The sequence below is a fragment of the Archocentrus centrarchus genome, chromosome 17, assembly GCF_007364275.1.
Source record: "Archocentrus centrarchus isolate MPI-CPG fArcCen1 chromosome 17, fArcCen1, whole genome shotgun sequence".
Classification (NCBI taxonomy): domain Eukaryota; kingdom Metazoa; phylum Chordata; class Actinopteri; order Cichliformes; family Cichlidae; genus Archocentrus; species Archocentrus centrarchus.
Window position 1 is genome coordinate 16,688,645 of NC_044362.1, and position 20,178 is coordinate 16,708,822.

At 40.1% G+C, this 20,178-nt stretch overlaps 1 protein-coding gene across 1 annotated transcript in view; it reads right to left on the reverse strand.

Moving 5' to 3' along the window:
• Positions 1-2,098: 2,098 nt before the first annotated feature.
• tnr (tenascin R (restrictin, janusin)) overlaps positions 2,099-20,178 on the reverse strand; it is a 224,320-nt gene continuing 206,240 nt past the window's right edge. The window contains exons 27-32 of the mRNA XM_030751321.1: positions 18,467-18,599; positions 16,213-16,364; positions 15,637-15,733; positions 10,003-10,164; positions 9,271-9,434; positions 2,099-5,800 (exon numbers count right to left, since the gene is read on the reverse strand). Coding sequence (XP_030607181.1) covers positions 5,681-5,800; positions 9,271-9,434; positions 10,003-10,164; positions 15,637-15,733; positions 16,213-16,364; positions 18,467-18,599 — 828 coding nt within the window. The 3' untranslated portion in view covers positions 2,099-5,680. The remainder of the gene's footprint in view (positions 5,801-9,270; positions 9,435-10,002; positions 10,165-15,636; positions 15,734-16,212; positions 16,365-18,466; positions 18,600-20,178) is intronic.

Consider the following 20,178-nt stretch of genomic DNA (forward strand, 5'->3'; position numbering starts at 1 on the left):
ATCCTCATCAAATTACGAGAATTGCTTTAATGATCCGGCTGTGCATGTGAAGTGTTTTGTTTTGGTGAAGACTAAAGCTTCTCTCTCTGACCTTTACTCCATTAGTAAAGGCTGTGCTGCTCACTTATTTGTGTTTGACTCTAATATATTCACAAACTTCGCACGGCCTCATTACTTACCAAAGTTGTTTTTTGCTGACCAAACACTTGGATGGATTATTATTGGATAATTAGAACATGCTGTTATCAAACAACGAATCTTAAAACTGCTGAACTCAAGGTTTGTGAGTATTGTAGCTGTGCATAATAATAAAAAAACAATAATGCATGTGTATATTTATAGATGTGCATATTTTTTCTGCAGACTCAAACTTGTTGTGATTGAAGATCCACACCTGTTACTGCATAATCTTTGATTAAACCCAGTTATTAAGAAAATGAGCCTAATAAAGCCTACATTTATACTAAGGAGATAAGATAAGAGTTTCCCCTACCTTTAGGAGCGATAAATTCTGTGCTGTGTCTCAGCTGAATTGGCAGAAAAACTGTGCTTGGAGTTCTTTTCCATTTCTCTGCCATATTGGCCTGAACATCGAAGCCGTTTTATATTTGGTGAATAGACACATGCAGTCTTTCGACATGATTCAATAGCTGGCAGAACCACCTTTAGCTCCAATAACTTGAAGTAATCCTTTTCATTGTGACTTTCTCAATCTCTGGCATCATCGTGTAGGAATTTTTGCCCACTCTTCTTTTCAGCGTTGCACAGCTCTCCTAAGGTCTCACCACAGCATTTCAATCAGGTTGAGGTCTGCACTTTGACTGGGCCATTGCAACACCTTGATTCTTTTCTTTTTCAGTTGCAGATTTGCTTTTATCCTTGGAATTATTGTCCTGTTGCATGACCCAGTTTTGGCTAAGCTTTATCTGACAGACAGATGGCTTCACATTTGACTCAGGAATACTTTCGCATACAGAGGACTTCATGGTTGACTCATTGAAAACATGGTGCCCAGGGCCTGTGGCTGCAAAACAAGCCCAAATGCATAACACACTTGACAGCTGGTATGAGGTGTTTGAGCTAATATGCTGTGCATTATGGACAAACATCTCCACATCTCTTATCTGTCCAACTTTAATATTTAACCTGCTAACTGAGGCCTGTGGAGTCAGAGATGTAGCTCTTGGGCTTTTTTGCAGGTTGTCTGAGCACTGCAGTCTGACCTCGGGGTGAATTTGCTGGTCTAAACCACGAATGCTTCAGACCAGTAAAACTTCTGCTTTTATGGAGGTGCTCACACTTGCTGATGATCAGTTAATCAAGCGCAGTTCATTAGCAGTACCTGGCTGTTACTTACCTACTTTATTCCTATGGAGGCAGTAAGGGTGTACTTAGTTTTTTTAACTACTGTACATATTCAAGCCTATTGTTTTTAAATAGAGGGATTACACGTTTTACTTTTGTCTACAATAAGTAAAAAGACTAAATTGTGAGGCTGATTATCTTCCTCATTCTAAGCTTTAGACAGTGTATTCCCAGAAGGTTCAACTATTCATTTAAACATAAGCCTCTTCCTTCCCTGATATTCCTATTACAATGTACAGTATAGTCCTAAAAAGAAAAAAGAAAAAAATCAATTTCACTTAAAATTGCACCCATACATACCTCTTCTCTGAATGAACGTGTCACTGTCCTGCTGTATGTGGGTGTTGTGATATTGTATGGTGGGGTTTTTTTTAGGTACATGCAGGCCTGTTTTGCTGCTCTGTATGAGAATAAATCAGAGGTCTTGTAGCCCGACCACACTGACAGACTGTTATTACTGCACCTGCCACGATTCACAAGTAGAAGTTGCATTTCAGTTCAGTTTTTAATGGCCTCCAATTACAGGGGGGGCGAGACTTTGATAAGTTTAGGACAAGACGTCGGTTCTCGGTGCTCAATTTGTTTCATTTAAAATGTGACTCAAAAATGAATGTCTGCTAAGCAAAGATGTACAAGAATGTAAAAGACCTTGCGAGCAGTTCACTGTACCATCAAATTTATGCAACAGCATGCAATCAACACCCAGGGAAGAAAAGGAGAGTCAGACAGCAAATCAGACTATTTGAATATTTTATTAATATGTAGAAAATGTATTAAAAAAGGAACTATATAGTACATGTTTAAGTCAAACTAGAGCTAAATTTGACGGTAATATCCAAGGTTATCCAACAATAAATCCTAGATTCAGCTTATATGAGCTTTTCAAACAGTCAAGATCACATTTTAGCAACATTTACATTTCCATGGCGAGATTTCAAATGGATGCAGTTACAGTATCTGCCTATATAACAGCTATTACCAACCACAGTGGCAATATCAGTTAATTCATCTGTGAACACAAACACAATAAATAAAATATTTTTTGTTGTTGTGTCACACCAGTCACAAAGAAACTGGAAAATAAATAGCAGTGAAATAAATAAAGGGGACAGATGTCCTCTCCTGTAACTGGGGCCTGTCAAGATAAATACATTACTGGGTAATTATACAACATATGGGCACGTCATCAATATCAATGTTGTGTCTATCGAGAATGTCACCAATGTTTTAGCTAACTTGATGTAAAATAAAAGAAGCATATGATTTGGATGGACACGTTCCAAGCTTTGAAGCATTTGGGTATGCCCCAATTATTATGCTGTCAGTATATCGGCGGCATAAAATGATCATATAATATCAAAGGTGGCATTGTGACAGGCCTTTTTGTAAGAAGCTCAGTACAAGCAGTAATACAGTCTGGCAAAAGTAATGAGTCTTAAGTTTAAGCAACTGGGGCGAAATGCACTCTTTAAACCAGATGCTGTACGGTAGATTGAAAATATTATAGAAAACACAAAATATAGACCAAATGTCACAAAAAAAAAGAAAAAAGAACAGAACTTGATTTCACATGATGAGAGAAGTAAATAATAAAGAAAATATTTCAGGCTTTTTTTTTTCTGTATAATTTCAAGTCTCTGTGACACAGTTTGAAACCGTTGAAGGATTATTGCAAAAAAGAAAAAAAAAAAAAAAAAAAAAAAAAGAAAAACATATAAAATATAACATTAACTTTCTTCTCGGGTTTAAGAGCACCATATAATTTGCAGTGAGAACTATCCCTCACAATGCAAATGACATTCTTTTCCTTTTCTGCAAAGCTTCCCAACCTTTGTTCCTCATACAAAAAACCCACTGAGGCAAACTTCATCTAATTAGTTAATGAAAGAAGTACAGTTAATTCTCTACTCGATTATAAATCACTATGGGAGGTGGACTGCACGAGGGAGTCTGAAGCAGTCACTTAGACACTGAAACATAAATCAGACTTAGGAGACATCATGTGATCACCTGACTTAGAGGCTGATAATCAAAGTGATCTACATCTTCTACCTAACAAACCACTTCAGGAGCACCTTTTACCCAGATCAGCAAAGAAACGTGACTACAAATCAAATTGAAACACATCTTCAGGACTTTCGTTATTTCCTACCAGGCTCTTGTTTGCAGTTTAGTGGACATGCAGAAGTCTCCATCCCTCCTTTAGCACAACACTGGTTAAAAATACAGCAGTTAAAATGGAGACGTTCAAGAGCGCTTGCTGAATTAGTTTGCATCTAAAGGGGGAACACATCAAAAGACACAGTATTTTCAGCTCTATATCTACATGAATATATTATTAGTAAGTTAATAGAGGGGAGAGTTACTAATATTTTCAAGTCTAAAGAGGGGAAAAATTATAAAAAAAAAAAAATATACACAGTAACCATAGGAGCCAGAGCTGCTGGCTCACTTCAGTGAGAAAAGTGAAGCAGCAAAGAAGAACACGCTATCCAGCTGATCAAAGAGGCGAAAAAAGGATTCAGAAAATTGAATGTGACACAAAATGTTGCTTGCAGCGATGGTGGCACTGATTTCTATGGATTGTTATCGAGAATACATTTTCTTTTCATTGATAGTTTAAGGCCAGAGAGCAGAGTCGGTCATGTGTGGTTCCTCCTCAGACTCCGCAGACCCCATTTTTTCCTCCCGCAGAGGAGGCAGGAAACTGCAAGAAAACGATTCCAAGAAAACCAACTGGCACCCAACTCTTTGTGTGACTCTGTGAGCGGTGAATTAAAACAAAATGTTTGGTGGGCATGCTGCAGATTACACCCACCCTGCTAAAAAAGAAGACAGGCTCAGCTGTGTTTGCTGATTTTTATTGTTTCACCAGGGGAGCTTAAATTGCGAAGCGAGTAAAAGAGGAGCACAGAAGAAAGCCTTGGCTCCTCTCCACCGACTGTTCTGCTTTCTTTGTTAGCTTCGTTTCAGCCAGCAGTGGGAGAGAGGCAGGCTAAAACACGCACTGTACCCAGACTTTCCCCTGCATAGAATTTAGTGATCATAATGCATAAAATGACGCCCGGGGACATGGTTACCATAAAAGGCCCTGAAAAGTGGGACTCTATTAACATAGGGGAAAGCTGCTTCAGTGACTTTGGTGATAGAAGTGACTGGCATCTTTCCAAACAGCAGGCCGGGCCTTTATTATGCAGGTCTTTGGTTAAATGTTGCATCTATCAGCACCATCTCTGCAAGCAATCACAGCATCTATAGCAGGGGTCAAACAGCAATTAGGTGATTGTAATATGCTCAAAAAAGAAGAGCAGGAAAAATATAACGCCCATTAGCAACTAAAGAAATGAACTCAATGAACGACAATAGCTTTGCTGTGTTCCCACTCACAGTGCAAATACTGTCTCAGTGTGGCCACCAATAATAATAATAATAATACAGATAGTTATTTTCATTCTGCTTTAAATATCACACCAAGGATAATGTAACAGAATAAATAAAACAAATGTTTACGAAGCTGCTGCTGGTGCACTGCTTTGTGAACGCTAACTCCGGATGTTCCGTTTTCGCTTTTAATGCTAATTTTCCAGAATCCAAAATTTGTCATTATGTTAACTTAATACAGGATCAAAAACCAAGGCATCAAATCATGTTAAATAAATGGACTTTGTCACGATATCAGGTATAAAAATATATATATATATTACAGATAAGGGTTTTAAGGGCATATACAGTTTTTTTGTTTGTTTTTTCTTTTAGTTAAAAGTGTTATTTAGTAACGGTTAAAATAATGCTAGCTCTCACTCCTGAGGGCATTTCTGAGCACATCCTAGGAAAAGACAAATCACAGATTAACAGAAAAAAACGAAGCTTCTTGGTTTGCCTTTCCTCTCTGCTTTTTTTTTTTTTTTTTTTTTTTTAGTTTTGTTTTGTTTTATACAGCAAACAGAACCATTGTCATTCAAAGTATTTAATAAATTACATACAGTGTCTTCTAACTTCTGGGTAGAAGTACAGCAGGGAAAGAAGCTGGGCAGGTGCAGAGATCAACAGAGTTCGGACGTTGCTTCAGCCTCTCTGCTAATTTATCATTACATCCATGGTTATAACACCCTCTCATTGTTGGTAGTATATTAATCTTTTAATAAAATATTAGTATCTTTTTGTCATATTCTGCCTCTTCTTTGAGCCTCACTAACGTGCCCCGCCGCGGTCACATTCCAGCCTGCTGCTCCTGTCAGTGAGGTACGCAAATAGCAAAAACTCAACATCCGAACTCAATTTATCGATGACTCTGGGCTGGATTGTGGTGGTTCGTTTATACAGGGGCAGACCGCCTCCTCTTGCTGCTGATGCTGCGGAAATTGAACGGCCTCATCTTCATCTCCACAAAGGGAATGGAAAACTCGTGGCCTTTCCAGTGGTACCAGTTGATACCCTGTAAAAGCAACAAGTACAATCTGGTAAGCAGCTCCAGTCGACAGGAGTTTTTACGCAGGCAAAGCACATGAGATTTTTCTGAAGATGGAAAAGTTATGCTTTGATTTAAGTGCACTTTCATTTCATTTAAAAGCATTCAAAACAGGATGACAGGAATCCTTACACTGGGGTTGTACCACAAATACAACCCCAGTGTAATTACACTCTCACTCTAGCCTTTCTAATCCCCATCACCACCAACATTTCTTTCTCTGGCTGTCTTTATACCTGTCCATCTCTGCAGCCACCTGTTCCTGTTTCATGTCATTAAAAGGATGAAGAGAAAGGCGCCGAGCAGAGTGAGAGAAGCGGCGATGCTCCAAAGTCCTCGTGGCTCAGCCTAATCATGGCTTCACACAACACATCGAGCTATTTCAGCACGGAGCAGGCAAAGAGCGGTACATCACACACCAGTCAAAAAGACACAAAAAGCCCTCAATTATCCCACCTAACATGTACTGAACACAAAAAGGTGTCCATTTTAGAGTATGGCTGGGGTGCCTATGTTTGTTATTTTTAATCTCACATTTAACAGTTTGTTCCATGCCTTGCGTAAACTTCAAATACTTGAATTATTTGAACTTACTGGGAAATGAAAGCCTATCTCTTGATGAATTAGTATCAAGCTCCATCCTCTCTACATGTTCCATTAAAATTAGACGAGTGTTGTAGCAGATTTGGTCCTTCAAATTTTGACCTTTCATTAAAAACTCCTTCATCAAGATGGATGCTGGTAGCAAGTTCTCTGTGATTTCATTTACTAATTATTACCCTTTCATAATGACAAGTTTTAGCCTTTAATCACTGCTCTGTATTGGAGCCCATTAAAGTGAGACTTGTAAATGCCAAGATAAACTTTCAAAACACAGCCCTTTTCAAGAGATGGCATTTACAGACTTGGTTCATTCAAATAGCCCCCCCGCCAAAAAAAAAAAAGAAAAGAAAAGAAAAAAAAAATAATTCCTCACTTAGAACTGGCACATCTATGCAGTAAAACTGAACGGAGTTTCAGGATTCCTGTTCTTGTAAACATGGTATTTGGCACAAAGTTTATTTGGACCCAAGTATGACGTGATTACATTTTGGTCATCAAAGATCAAGGTTACTGTGGGCGCAGGGAGCACATTATGAAAAGATTTTACACAAATATCTAAAAGGATAAAGTAGCAATATTCTAAAGATTTTACTGCAACATCAAAATGTTCTGAACAAATATTTGTTGGCCAGTAATCAGTGAGTGACAGAAGGAGAAATTCTGACCATACAGGACCAGTCAAAAATTTGGACACACCCACCCATTCAAATTTCATTCCTACTACAAAGGGCTGACTGACTTACTGCCAGCAATGCAGACTAAGCTCTCAGTGCATTTGTGCAGGGACTGAATGGTTCATAACAATGGGCCAGACACCCCGTGCTCCCAATCCTTCTCCAGTTCCTTAAAACACTTGTTGAATAGATGTCCATGCACACTCAAATATCTTTGATAGGATAAAGAGCTGGTTCAGTGTTCCACAACCAGGACACAAACCTCATTGTTCCTCTTGAATCTGAGGTTTGACTCACAGACAAACTCTCCTTTCCAGCACCCTGGCATAGACCTTACTGGGGAGGCCGAGGAGTGCCATCCCCCAATAGTTGGAGCACACCCTCTGGAAGTGGGTGTTGGACTCTGCAGGGCTGCCCTTTGTCACTGATTCTGTTCATAATTTTTATGGACAGAATTCCTAGGTGTAGCCAAGAAGAGGAAGGCTTACGCCTTGGCAGCTTCGGAATCTCATCTTTCCTTTTAGAGGATGACGTGGTTCTGTTGGTTTCATCAGGTGGTGGCCTCCAGCTCACACTGGAGCAGTTAGCAGCCAAGTGTGAAGCGGCAGGCATCAGGATCAGCACCTCCAAGTCTGAAGCCATGGTCCTCAGTTGGAAAAGGGTGGAATGTCCAAAGATGAGCGTAAAAGTGAAGCTGTCGATTTACCAGTCAATCTATGTTGCTAACCTCACCAATGGTTACGAGCTTCGCGTAGTGACTGAAAGAAAGAGATCCCGGATACAAGAAGCAGAAATGAGCTTCCTCTGAAGGGTGGTGGACTCTCTATTTGAAATAAGGGTGAAGAGTGCAGCTATTCAAGAACCACAGAGTAGACCCACTACTACTTCACATCGGAAGGAGCCCATTGAGGTGGTTTGACCATTTAACTAGGACCAGATTTTACTAGATCTCCTGGGTGCCTCCTGGGTGAGGTGTTCCTGAGAGGGCTCAGGAAAGACCCAGGACACGCTGGAGAGATTATATCTCTCGGCTGGCCTGGATAAGCTGGAGGAGGTGGTTGGGAAGAGGGTGGTCTGGGTTTCTCTGCTTAGGCTACTGCCCCTTCAACCCAGCCCTGGACAAGTGGAAGAAAATGGATGCATGGATGGATGGACAGACGGTTGGTGATTAACTGTGATAAATCTGAGAAAACTGCAAATCTGTTGCAAATCTTTTGTCCTTTACACATACAGAAATTCACATCAAACAGAAATTCACATTAACTACTTATATTCCAGAACCTCACAGATCTGAAAGAGAAATTAAGAAATTTCTCCACAAATAGTGACCACTAGTTGCTGCAGGACAGCAATTTAACTACAGAATGGCTCAGTTGCCTTGGATTCATATAGGAATATAAGAAGAACACAAGCAGTTGGCAACCAGTTGAGTCAAGCCCCCTATTACAAAGAGAGGCATTGCAGCCCAGGCCAATAGCACAGACTGATTGCAATGGCTGGCAATCTGTCTGCATTTATAAATTAGATGGAAATTATTCACAAACGTTTGCCAATCAGCCTGAGACTGACAGCAGTCAGGACAAATCAGACTGTAATTCTTTGGAGACAGGTTGCCTCCTAACTACTTGCATTCGATCACCAAATGCGAAAAAATTCAATGCAATCACCTTACAACCACCAATTTTTCATTTTTCCTAGTTGCAGTTACTGTCCTACTTAACTGAGCCATATGATTCCAGAAGCAAAAAAAAAGAGTTGTACTCCCACTTTGAACACTGTTTACAGGTTTACTCTGAAATAAGGTTTATATAAAACATATTTCCTATTTGAATGAACACAAATGAATTCAAGAAGCACAAAAACAAAATAACTAGCTTCAGTCACACACACACAGGCTGAAGGTGTATGCTGAGCATTCCTGAATATACTGTCAATTTAACTAGCATAGTGCTCTTGGGGTTGCTGGTGTTCTCCGATACCTATTCATATTTCATTTGTATGCCTCAAATAGAGTAAAACAAGTGCGGTAGATTTGCTCTTCCTTAGTTTAGGTAAATCAATCTTGCACCACAAAATTGTTGTCACAATGATGTACTGTGTGACTGCTTTATTCATCATATTCACTTTTTAATCAGATGATGTATCTAAAGGAGCACTGACCTGGCTGTGTCTGGACTCGCCGTATTTGCCATTGAGGTTGGCCCGGTGACAGTTTTTGTACCACCAGGCTCCTTTGTATGACAAGGCACAGTTAGTGACAGCAATGTCATTGTCTCTGTCTTTTGTCGAGAAGGGCCGACCCTGGTGGTAGCTCAAAGAGTCACCTGGGATCACAGGAGGGGGAGAGAGGGAGAGAGAGAGAGAGAGAGAGAGAGAGAGAGAGAGAGAGAGAGAGAGAGAGAGATGGAGAGCTTAAAATATTAGTACTGCACGGTAGGCAGAAACAGAGCTTCTGTGAATTATGGCATGAACAGGGGACATAAATGACCCAATAAAAGCAGAAGGTTGATGGGGAGATACTGTATAACAGGAAGAGAGAGGAAAAAAGTCCCTACTTCAGGCTTTTTGAGTTTATCTTGGCAGAGAAAATTACAATCATAAACATGAGGGGATGATGGGTAATTGTGGTGTACTGTCACACTGACAGACTAAATGGACAGGAATGGAAATGTGGAGGAGTGCTGAGACAGTCTTACCAGATCAAGCAAGACAAAAACAAATGACAGCGGAGGCACTGGGACAATTCTGACATAACAGGAGGTCATATGGCAAAAACTGACAGTGTCACCACTGGCTATTTCAAGGTATTCATCTACAGAACCAAATATAATGTAAAATAATGAGGTATGCTAACAAATGTACATCCTGAAAATATTGCTTCTTATAAATTACCAGCAGTGCCATTGTATTCTCCTATCCTCAGCTTGTAGAGGTTTCTTGCATCTCCAATGGAGAACTTGTCATAATTGGCGTAGACTGACTCCTGTCCATCCCTCATGTCAATCCTCAGTTCATAACGCCCCTGAGCAGCAATCCTCTGAATGTTGTCTAGACCTGCAGAGAAACGTGAATTGTTGATACAAACTCAGATATAACACAGTTATATTTCCTGTCTGAATTCACCCTTTCCCCTGCAATTATCCCCCTATAGGCAGTCTTTCAATCAGCCAAAAAAAAAAAAAAGGTTTTCAGTTTGAGTCAGACCTTCCAGTGACAGATTGTCTACATTCAAGCAATGCTGAGATGTGCAACGGTAAGCAAAAAGGACAGATTTAAATGAAGACTCTGCTTCATAGATAAGAGAAAACCCTTAAAATAATTCACAGACCAACTTACAGTTTGTTGTTTGCAAACCTGTACTCGGGCCTCGAAGTTTTCCTGTTACAGTTTTTACCACCTACAGCTTTCTGTGTTCCAGGTTTGAATCCTCATAGGCACCTGTGTCAAACATCTTCGTCAGCTGGTCTTGTGGCTGTATATGATTGGCATTGTCAGGTGGTGGACACTGTCACCACCAGCCCTCCGGAAAATGCCAAGTGCAAAAGATATGTGGCTTTGCTCTCTATCTCAAAGGTAGCAGATACAGGGGCTCGTTTGAGCCCCGACAGCCGATAAGGCCCCACACTATCCTGAACGATTGGAACTGCCTTCACTATCAGATTACAACAAGCACCCATTTGGAAAAAGAGCCTCTTTCCCTTCTTAACCTCCAACAGAAGCCAACATGCACTTTTTCTGAACCCTAGGAATGTTTTGAGCAAAAAATAAATAAATAAAAATCCACAAGCCTTCGCTGATAAGAAGTGGGAAGTAGAAATCGGGGAGAGCAGGGAAACTAAATTTGCTGTAATATGTCAATGGAAAGTAGATAAAATCTATGTTACAACCCAAAGGCACTTAGGGTGACAGGGGAAAAGCTATTGTTGTAATAAAACTGTGTTTAACACTCAGTCATCTCTAATTTCCATAGCATATCACTGCATTATCAGCAATTAATCTGCCGCACGCCTTTTTTTTTTCTTCTTCCAACATTTTTATGGGATCAGACTGCACTATTCCAAACTGTGGCAATTAAAAATGCATTGTGACACACTATTGCGCTTTTCTCCTATTATACTACCAATATTACCATCTCATCAAATTTTATTACCACTACATTTCTCTCACAATGAAGTAGAAACAAGGAATGGGGGATTTAAAAAAAGAGAAGAGAATGATCACAAATCGCACACAGCTACAATGGTTTTCTCTCCATTATGACATCATCAAACTGACATTGGATTCAGGATAAAACTGGTTAAGGTCAGCGGGGCTATGGAGAATAGATTGCCCTAGAGCTGCAATAAAAATGGCTGTTCTCAAACTGTAACGGATAATAATGAAAGTTCAATTTCCATATTCTTTACCGGTTGCCAGTTAAGTGCCCCTTCTCTTCAGTTTGAGTGGATTTAGTATCAATGTTTATGGTTCCTACAGTCCGGTATATTGGTATTCTGTGTGCAGAGGCAGTGATTAGCTAAATGTTCCCTGCAATGGCTCTCCAGAGCTCCAATAGTGACCTAATCTCTTGAAAGAGGAGTGAAGGTCACCTACTCTGGAACTGCAGTGACCATCTGTAGGATGATAACTTTTACTTTTTTATGAGGATGGTATATTCTGAGGACACTTCTTATGCAGTGAATAGTCAAAAGAGAGTGACTATAATGCCAGAATGACACGCAACAGAAACATAGCAATTATGGTAATTCATGTGAATATAATGCACCCCATAATATTTAGGAGTGTAGGGATATTCTGATCAGTAATTTGGGAGAAAGTAATGTCCATTTCTAATTGTTTATTTTGGCTAGTAACAGATGGCTGTGTATAACACACAATATACTGCAATATACTAATATTTACTGAGTAGGGGCTTGAAGACAGCAGCAATTAAAACAGGCATTTTATTTCAAAATCAGCTTTCCAAAGCAGTGTAATTCCTGTCATCGGATGATTTGCTCATTGAGGACAAAAAAAAATCACAAGTGGCCTTATACAGAGTTTGATTGATTTTTACACGTGAATTTTAGGCAGTAAACACATTAAAAGAAAATTAGTGTTACTGACCAGGGGGCAACACTACATATTGTGAGGGAACCCCAAGGATTTTGTTCTTAAATTAAGTATTAATCGTGGTTAGAAAAGGAGGCCGTACGTCACTACCAATTTCACTGGCCCCAAAACAATCATTTTCCCCTGCCATGTTTTGGGAAGACTGAGCATTTATTTAGTCAATACTCCATCTCACTCTTTTCACAAAAGATATTTTCATAACACATTACAAAAACACCTGATATACATAATGATGGCTGCACTCTATTCAGCAGTTTCATTTTCATGGCCCTACTATGTAGATACTGACTCACACTGTCACAGTGTTACAAGGGCAGTTGAATAGCAGAGAGCCATTAGTAATATTTTTGATGACATTTGTGCTAATGGTTCCCTGCTCACACCATAATTTTAACAGAAAAAAAAAAGCACGAGTTAACTGAAAAAAAAAAAAAAGAATACAAAAAAACAAAACAATTCAAGGATACGGCATAAGGAGCAATCACAACTAGAGAGTAAGTGATAGCACCATCGGGAAGAAGGAACATGAGAAGCTTGAGAAATACCAAGAGCTGAGAAACCAGTTTGAGATGATTTTAATTTTGTGACATTGTACGTTATCAGCAGCCATCAGAAGATGGGTACACTGTGATTGTAAACGAATGAAGATGGTCAGCAACAATACTCAGGTAGGCTGTGGTGTTTAAATGATGCTGAACAGGTACTAAGAGGGCCAAAATGTGCCAAGAACATATCCCCCACACCATTACACCACCAGTCTTAACTGCTGACACAAGGCAGGATGGATCCTTGCTTTCATGCTTACACCATCAGCCCAGGCAACATTCTTCTAGTCTTTTATTGTCCAAATTTGGTGAGTCAGTATGAACTACAGGCTCATTTTCCTGTTCTTATTTGACAGGACTGACACCCGGTGTGGTCTTCTGCTGCTGTAGCACATCTGCTTCAAAGATTGACGTACTGTGCGTTCTGAGACGCTCTTCTGCATACCTTGGTTGTCACGAGAGTTACAGCAGTTTCTGAAATACTCAGACCAGCCGGCCAGGTACCAAAAACCATTCCATGTTCAAAGGCACTTAAATCACCTTTATTCTCCATTCTGATGCTCATTTTGAACTTCAGCAGGTTGTTTTTGACCATGTCTACATGCATAAATGCATTGAGTTGCTGCCATGTGAATGGCTGATTATTTGAGTGCAATAGCACATGCAATAACACGTGTACCTCATAAAGTGTTTTTTGAGTGTAAATACTGATTCAAAAATATAAAACTACAATAACTCTGCAATAGACTGGTCTCAACATTTTGTGTTGTACACTGAGGCTTCTGTGTGCTTTGCTGTCATCACATCTATAGTCTGGCTTTATGGGGCAGTTCTTGATTTTCCACACCCTGAGGTTACATTAAGCTGCTTTTGTGTACTGAGGACAAAGTTACAGTGCAGCCAGAAGAAATAGGATAGAATGGGGGAAAGTGTATCCTGGGAGGCACCTAAAAAGTAAAGGAAGACCCTGGAGATGAAGGTACCCTTCTACAAGACATGCTCAGAAGTGGTGAGAGGGCAGATTATAGCAGATTCAGCAGCAGTGGAAACAGGTCAGACGAAATGTACTCACTGAGCCAGATATGCTCAGGCATTCTTTTGTATTGTACTGACATAGCCATTAAAAAAAAATCTTTCAGGTCTGTGCCAGGAAGCTTATATGCAATGCCTTCAGGTGCCTCAGTCAGACAGAGCTAAAACACTCCTGTCACTTTATAGTTCACCATCTACACTTAATTCTTAACAGTGTGCAAAGGAGAGGGATTTGTCTCTTTATACTCTGTGTGTGTGTGTGTGTGTGTGTGTGTGTGTGTGTGTGTGTGTGTGTGTGTGTGTGTGTGTGTGTGTGTGTGTGTGTGTGTGTGTGTGTGTGGGGTATCATCCTACAAAAAAATTTAATATTTTTATCAAAAGCTCCTTGCTTCCGGGAGTAATTTCTCCCTCCCTCTCTTCTTTGTTGAAATACAAAAAACAGATAAATTATTAATTCATAGCACGAAACAGCAATCCAACATTTCCTGTTGAGATAAAGAGCTACCTTTGAACATACTCTCTTGTGTTTATAACAGTAACAGGAACAGCTGACAATATTATTTCATTCAACTCAACAACAACTCAAAATAAATCTTTAAAAAATAACCAGTGGGAACAAAAAAAAACTAATCTGACATGCTCAGTAAGAACTGCACTCTTTTACTGGATTATATTATATTGTCAGTTCATGATGAATTAGATTAAAAAAAAAAATCTCTGTTTATTCTTTCAACTGTTACAGTGTGCTTAGTCACTAATGGACGCCATGGCTATCTTACAATATTATCCAAAATGAGTCAGCTGCAAAGTAGCAGGCTTCCTTCTGGTGATAATGCAATGCCACAAAATTTCCCCGCTATGTTATTTCTTTCTTTAATCAAAAAGTTCAAAAGAACATTCCACTCAAGGTCCTGATTCGCTTGATGAAATATTCATGTAATATTTTCCTTTAATCATCTGCACCAAAACAATAACACTAAAACTGGCCCATGAAGAAACATGAGTCATTTGCACATTTTTTTAATGAATATAATTATTGTTTCATAATGAGATTGGGGGGGGGGGGGGGTGAAAAGTATTCAGCCGTCCATCAAAGCAGTGAGAATGTTCTGCTGTTTTGTCTTTGGATCAGAGTGACGCTAAAAAAACAATTACCAAGTCATTTCAGAGAGAAATGAGTTTTCAGAGATTCTAGTAATGAATCGGATAGAGTTTGTGAAGTCAAGTGCTAAAAGATGAGATGAGCAGCCTGACTCTGTCTTTGCACAAAGTGAAAAATCTTATGAGAGAGGCTTTACAGCCTGCACAAAATATTGAAGACATCTTTCCTCTCCATAAAACAGATATATCAATTGAAACCAAGTGAAAGCTATGAACCTCTATTGATTGTACCTATTAAATCCACTTCAGTCATGGGGACAGGGTGTAGACAGAGAGAGCGTTACACCCTTCAGAAAACCACAGCAGAAATTGAACAAAATGGGTGGCAGGTTGCAGCTCAATATTGCCTATAAAATGCAGCTGAAATATATTGGGCAGGGTGACAGGCTGAGATATGGCGGTGGCAGACCTGACCTTACCTGTGAAATGTGTGATTCACCTACAAGCCAATCAGTATCCATTTTTCTTTCAAGAAAAATAAATAAATGCACAACATCTCACCTCTGCCACCTTACCAACGCTGAATGAGACAATACATGTTTCTATATAACCCTGCAGATGTTTGGACACTCAACATGTTGCTACTTTGTCCTGCATTTCACATGATGAGTGAATTTTTTTAAACCACAGTCTGTCTTGGTTTTGTCTTTATACTCATTATCTCAGAGAGACTTACCAAGCCAGAACTCATCCTCCAGGTTCCCAAAACCAACGCGATAATCGCTCCACTTCCTGGAAAAGTCTGTCAGGCCATTCTGACGACGCTGGAATACCTGCGCAGTGATATGATGAAATATGAGTTTCAGTTCAATTTTATTTATACAGCACCGAATCACAACAAACAGTCATCTCGCATTATATTGTAAGGTAAAGACCATGCAGTAATTACAGAGAAACCCAGCGGTCAAAATGACCCCTATGAGCAAGCACTTGGCGACAGTGGGAAGGAAAAACTCCCTGAGCCTTAAGTTGAACTCTTAAGTTTCAAGTTTAAGTTTATTGTAGCCATTTCAACAACACAGTTAACAGAAATTTGTCTTGCTATGCTCACATACAGTATACCACAAGACACATCCAACAACACGCAACACGTGATACAATGATACAAAATACAAGTGGATGTAACAGATCAACCCATCAAAGTTGTGCAGTGGATCAGAGTACATACTATACTAAAATCAGCTGGCAAATACCTCATCTTTCCAATCTTACTAAAGTACTATAAAAAGGAAGCATTTTTACACCGACTTACAATCCAGCCTCCTTCATCCGTGGTCATGTCACAGTACACCTGCACACCCTGGCTGGGGTCTCTGTTGATGTAAATGGTATAGACACCGCTCAGAGTCTCTCCATTTAGCAGGTGTTGGGCGCAGTTCTGAGGTGTTGCAAACAGGCGACTCCCTGGAAAAAAAAAAGGCAGAACACCAGTGATGACAAGTTAATATTTGCTTCCTGTTCTAAATTTTGACAATATTAATGTATCAAATATACTGCGGTTTCCTCTAATGTCTTCTGGCCCTCTTTGGGGTTGAATTTGTTGAAAAATTGCAAAGGATGTGATGCGCAATGTAAATTGTTTTGGAACTGCATGTTAACAGCTGTTCTCAGGAATTACCATAAACTGTTGGGTACCGAGGTGAAATTGGAATTTCTGGCACTTTTACAAGCCTGGCAGTTACAGTAGCTTCTATGTTGAGCAGTTAGCAATTTGCTAAGTTATGGTACATTCCAATTAAAGCACGAATTTCCAAGATCCCAGACAGAATTTTTTAACTGGATTGCCCACTCAGGTTATTCTTCCAAATCAGAAAGTTGGAGCAGCCCCACCAGTGCTGCCTTAATCTGTGGTTAGACATCAAGCTGGACTGGACATGCAGCAGTGAACATCTGGGCAGAGCAGGTTCTACTTCCTGAAGAGGCTGCGGTCTTTTAACATCTGCAAGAAACTCCTGGAGATGTTTTATCAGACTGTTATAGTGAGTATCCTGTTCTACAGTGTGGTGTGCTGGTGGGGTGGGGGCAGCACATCCAGGAAGGACACATCTAGGCTGGAAAAACTGATCAAGTGGGCGAGCTCTGTGGTCAGCATGAAACTGGACTCTGGTGATGGTAGCAGAGAAGAGGACTATGGACAAACTACTGGACATTATGGATGATGCCAGTCACCCTCTGCACACTGTCATAAGCAACCAAAGGAGCCTGTTCAGTGACAGACTGCTCCTTCCCAAGTGTAGGACTAACAAACTGAAAAACTCCTTTGTCCCTCACTCCATCAAACTGTACAACAGTTAATTGGGGGGGGGGGGGGGGGGGGGGGTGTAACAGGAGGACAGAGGGAGGGGACAACACAACATAAATGTGCTGCAGCAGTGCTTTTAAGTGCAGAAAAACAAGCATTGTACTGCATCGCTAGTGATGCCTGAATGGTTCTACCTTGCTGAAGAGCAAAACATTCCTGTCTTTCTTTGTTTTTCCAACTTTTTTACTGGAACGTGCTCCACATGGGAGTGACGTCACTCTGAGCTCTGACTTCCGAGGTTAATGGAATGCAGGATTAACATCAGACAGAAGAAATCCAGTCTTATCTAGAGAAATTCCAAATGGGAATATGACAAAAGTCTAGGGAAAACTAGAGTCAACATCATCAGGGCACTTAGTTCTCATGGAGGAACTTCTGTTTGGACCACGTTTCACTGCCTTTCTTCTAACTACTGTATTCCTAATGGTTGCTAATGTGAACGAAGTTGAAAAGTTATCTAACCTGAGCTGACACTATACACTAACCCAAACTCTCTGAGAGTTAAATCAGCTTGAGGCTGTGAAAGAATTGTATCAGCTGCTCATATAACATAACTAAGCTAGCTAGCTAACTTTACCAGGTCACAGCTTTGGATGCCATTACCAACAACAGTGCTCTGGATGGTACAGGACCTCAAAAGAGGATCTAATTATTGCTTGTAATGGATGGATAGATGAAAACAAACTCAGATCCTGTTAGTTCTACAAAATATTTCTGCATCTCATATTTACTGCTTGTCTCAGTGTTCATCAGAAACTCCTGATGCAGCAGGTTACTATTTCCAGACGAGAAAAAAAACATGGATAAATTACTTGATCCTATCCACAGATGGTATAAAAGATTAACATAGCCAGCATGACATGATCCTGGTGCTTTATGATGCTTCCTAACAAGTGTTTGAATGATGCAGCCAAACTGCTGCTACACAGCAAAGATTAGAGCACCTTATTCAGCTCAAGACAGCTACTCTGCAGGTGCAGCCTAACAGTAATTCTATCTCACTACACTATGGGGTAAGGATGAAAACTGTGCTTCGCTTTGGGGACACATTACCGTGCACCTTTGTTATGGGAACTGTAATGCAAAATGCAGTGAAAAGTCTCAGGGGCCAAAAAAACTCAACATGTTAGTATCACTTTCCGAGCTTCGATCAAAGAATACAAATGCATTATGTGTATATATTAGTGGAATGCATATTCTGTACCTGTAGTAAAGGTAGTGGAGACTACAGCACTGGTGTCTAGTCCTCTCGCAGCCTGCAACTTGACAGTGTACTCTGTAGTCTCAGCCAGTCCCTCCAGTCGAATCCATGTGTCCTCTGCATCGAGAATCAGCTCCTAGCGCACACACGGGACCAAATTCATTCACATAACGCATACTGTCTAAGGGGGACAATGTCAGATAAAGAAATTACATTCTGTAAAAGTAATAATTTAATGTGTATTCAGTACAAACCTCAGGGTAAAAATAAATTCAGTTAGAAACCCCTTAGGTCACTGATAAAACAATGAAATGAAATTTTGGCAGTAAAGAGACCTTCAAGCTATTTTTGTTTAGGAATGACAACTGGACTTCAGGTCGAGTTGCACAATATTCTCATGGTAACACAAAGAAATGAGGTGTATTTAAAAGAAATTAAAAATGCACACTATTTTGCTAAAAGTATTTGCCTTCACACGCATATGAACTTGAGTGACCTCCCATTCTTAATCCACAGGCTTTAATATGATGTTGGCCCACCTTTGCAGCTATACCAGTTTCACTCTTCTGGGAAGGCTTTCCACAAGGTTTAGGAGTGTGTTTATGGGAATTTTTGACCATTCTTCCAGAAATGCATTTGTGAGTTAAGACACTGATGTTGGACAAAAAGGCCTGGCTCCCCAGTCTCTGCTCTAATTCATCCCAAAGGACAGGTGGCTAGTCTGTGGCAGGTCCAATACAGAGAGACAGACAACCATGACATTCACATGCCCTATAAGCAATTTAAAATCACCAATTAACGTAACCCCACCAAGTGCATGTCTTTGGCCTATGGGAGGAAGCCAAAGTACCCCTGAGCCCAACTCCTGAGAAACAACCCCTGAAGGCCACATTAAGTTTGGAGGTCTATAGTGAATGACTGCACGCCGTGATTTTACGTGGCCTACCATTTCAAGCTTGAGTTGCTGTCATTCCCAATAGCTTCCACTTTGCTATAATACCACTGTGGAATATTAAGTATATATAAATTTCACAACTGGACTTGTTGCACAGGTTGTATCCTATCACGGCACCTTGCTGGAATTCACAGAGCTCCTTACACAAATGTTTGTAGAAGCAGTGGTGGTTGATTTTATATACCTGTGACCATGGAAGTGACCGGAACACATGTATTCAATGACTTGGATGGGTGAGTGAATACAGGGTATATTATGGTAACACTTTCTGTGTTTTCACAAAAGTGTAGGAGAACATGCAAAATACAATAGCAGAGGAACTGAAAAACAAGAGACAGTAAGGGTGGGGTGGGTGGAGACAAATTAAAGACTTATCATACAGCTGGGCTGAGAAGCTGCGAAGCAATCCGGAAACAAATATTTCTATTTTAAGGCGTGACACTACAGTGCAGTCACTTCCTTTGTTTTTGTCTTGAGGAGCCAAGATGTTTGACTGTTTTGTGAGAGCACTTTCTGTGACACCAGTTTCTTAGATGTGACATGAATCCACTGGCACGAAGCTCGACTGATGAATAGAAACTTGTGTGTCTGTGTGTGTTTGAATGTGAGTTTTTGTGTATGTGTGTTACAGTTTGGCCTGGGTACATATTAAATATAAACAAGAAAAAAATGAAATATTCAGCTGGTTTGGAAGGGAAAAAAAAAAATCACACATTCTGAGTCAATGTGTCCATGTGAATTATGCAGGGAAGCAGCTGGT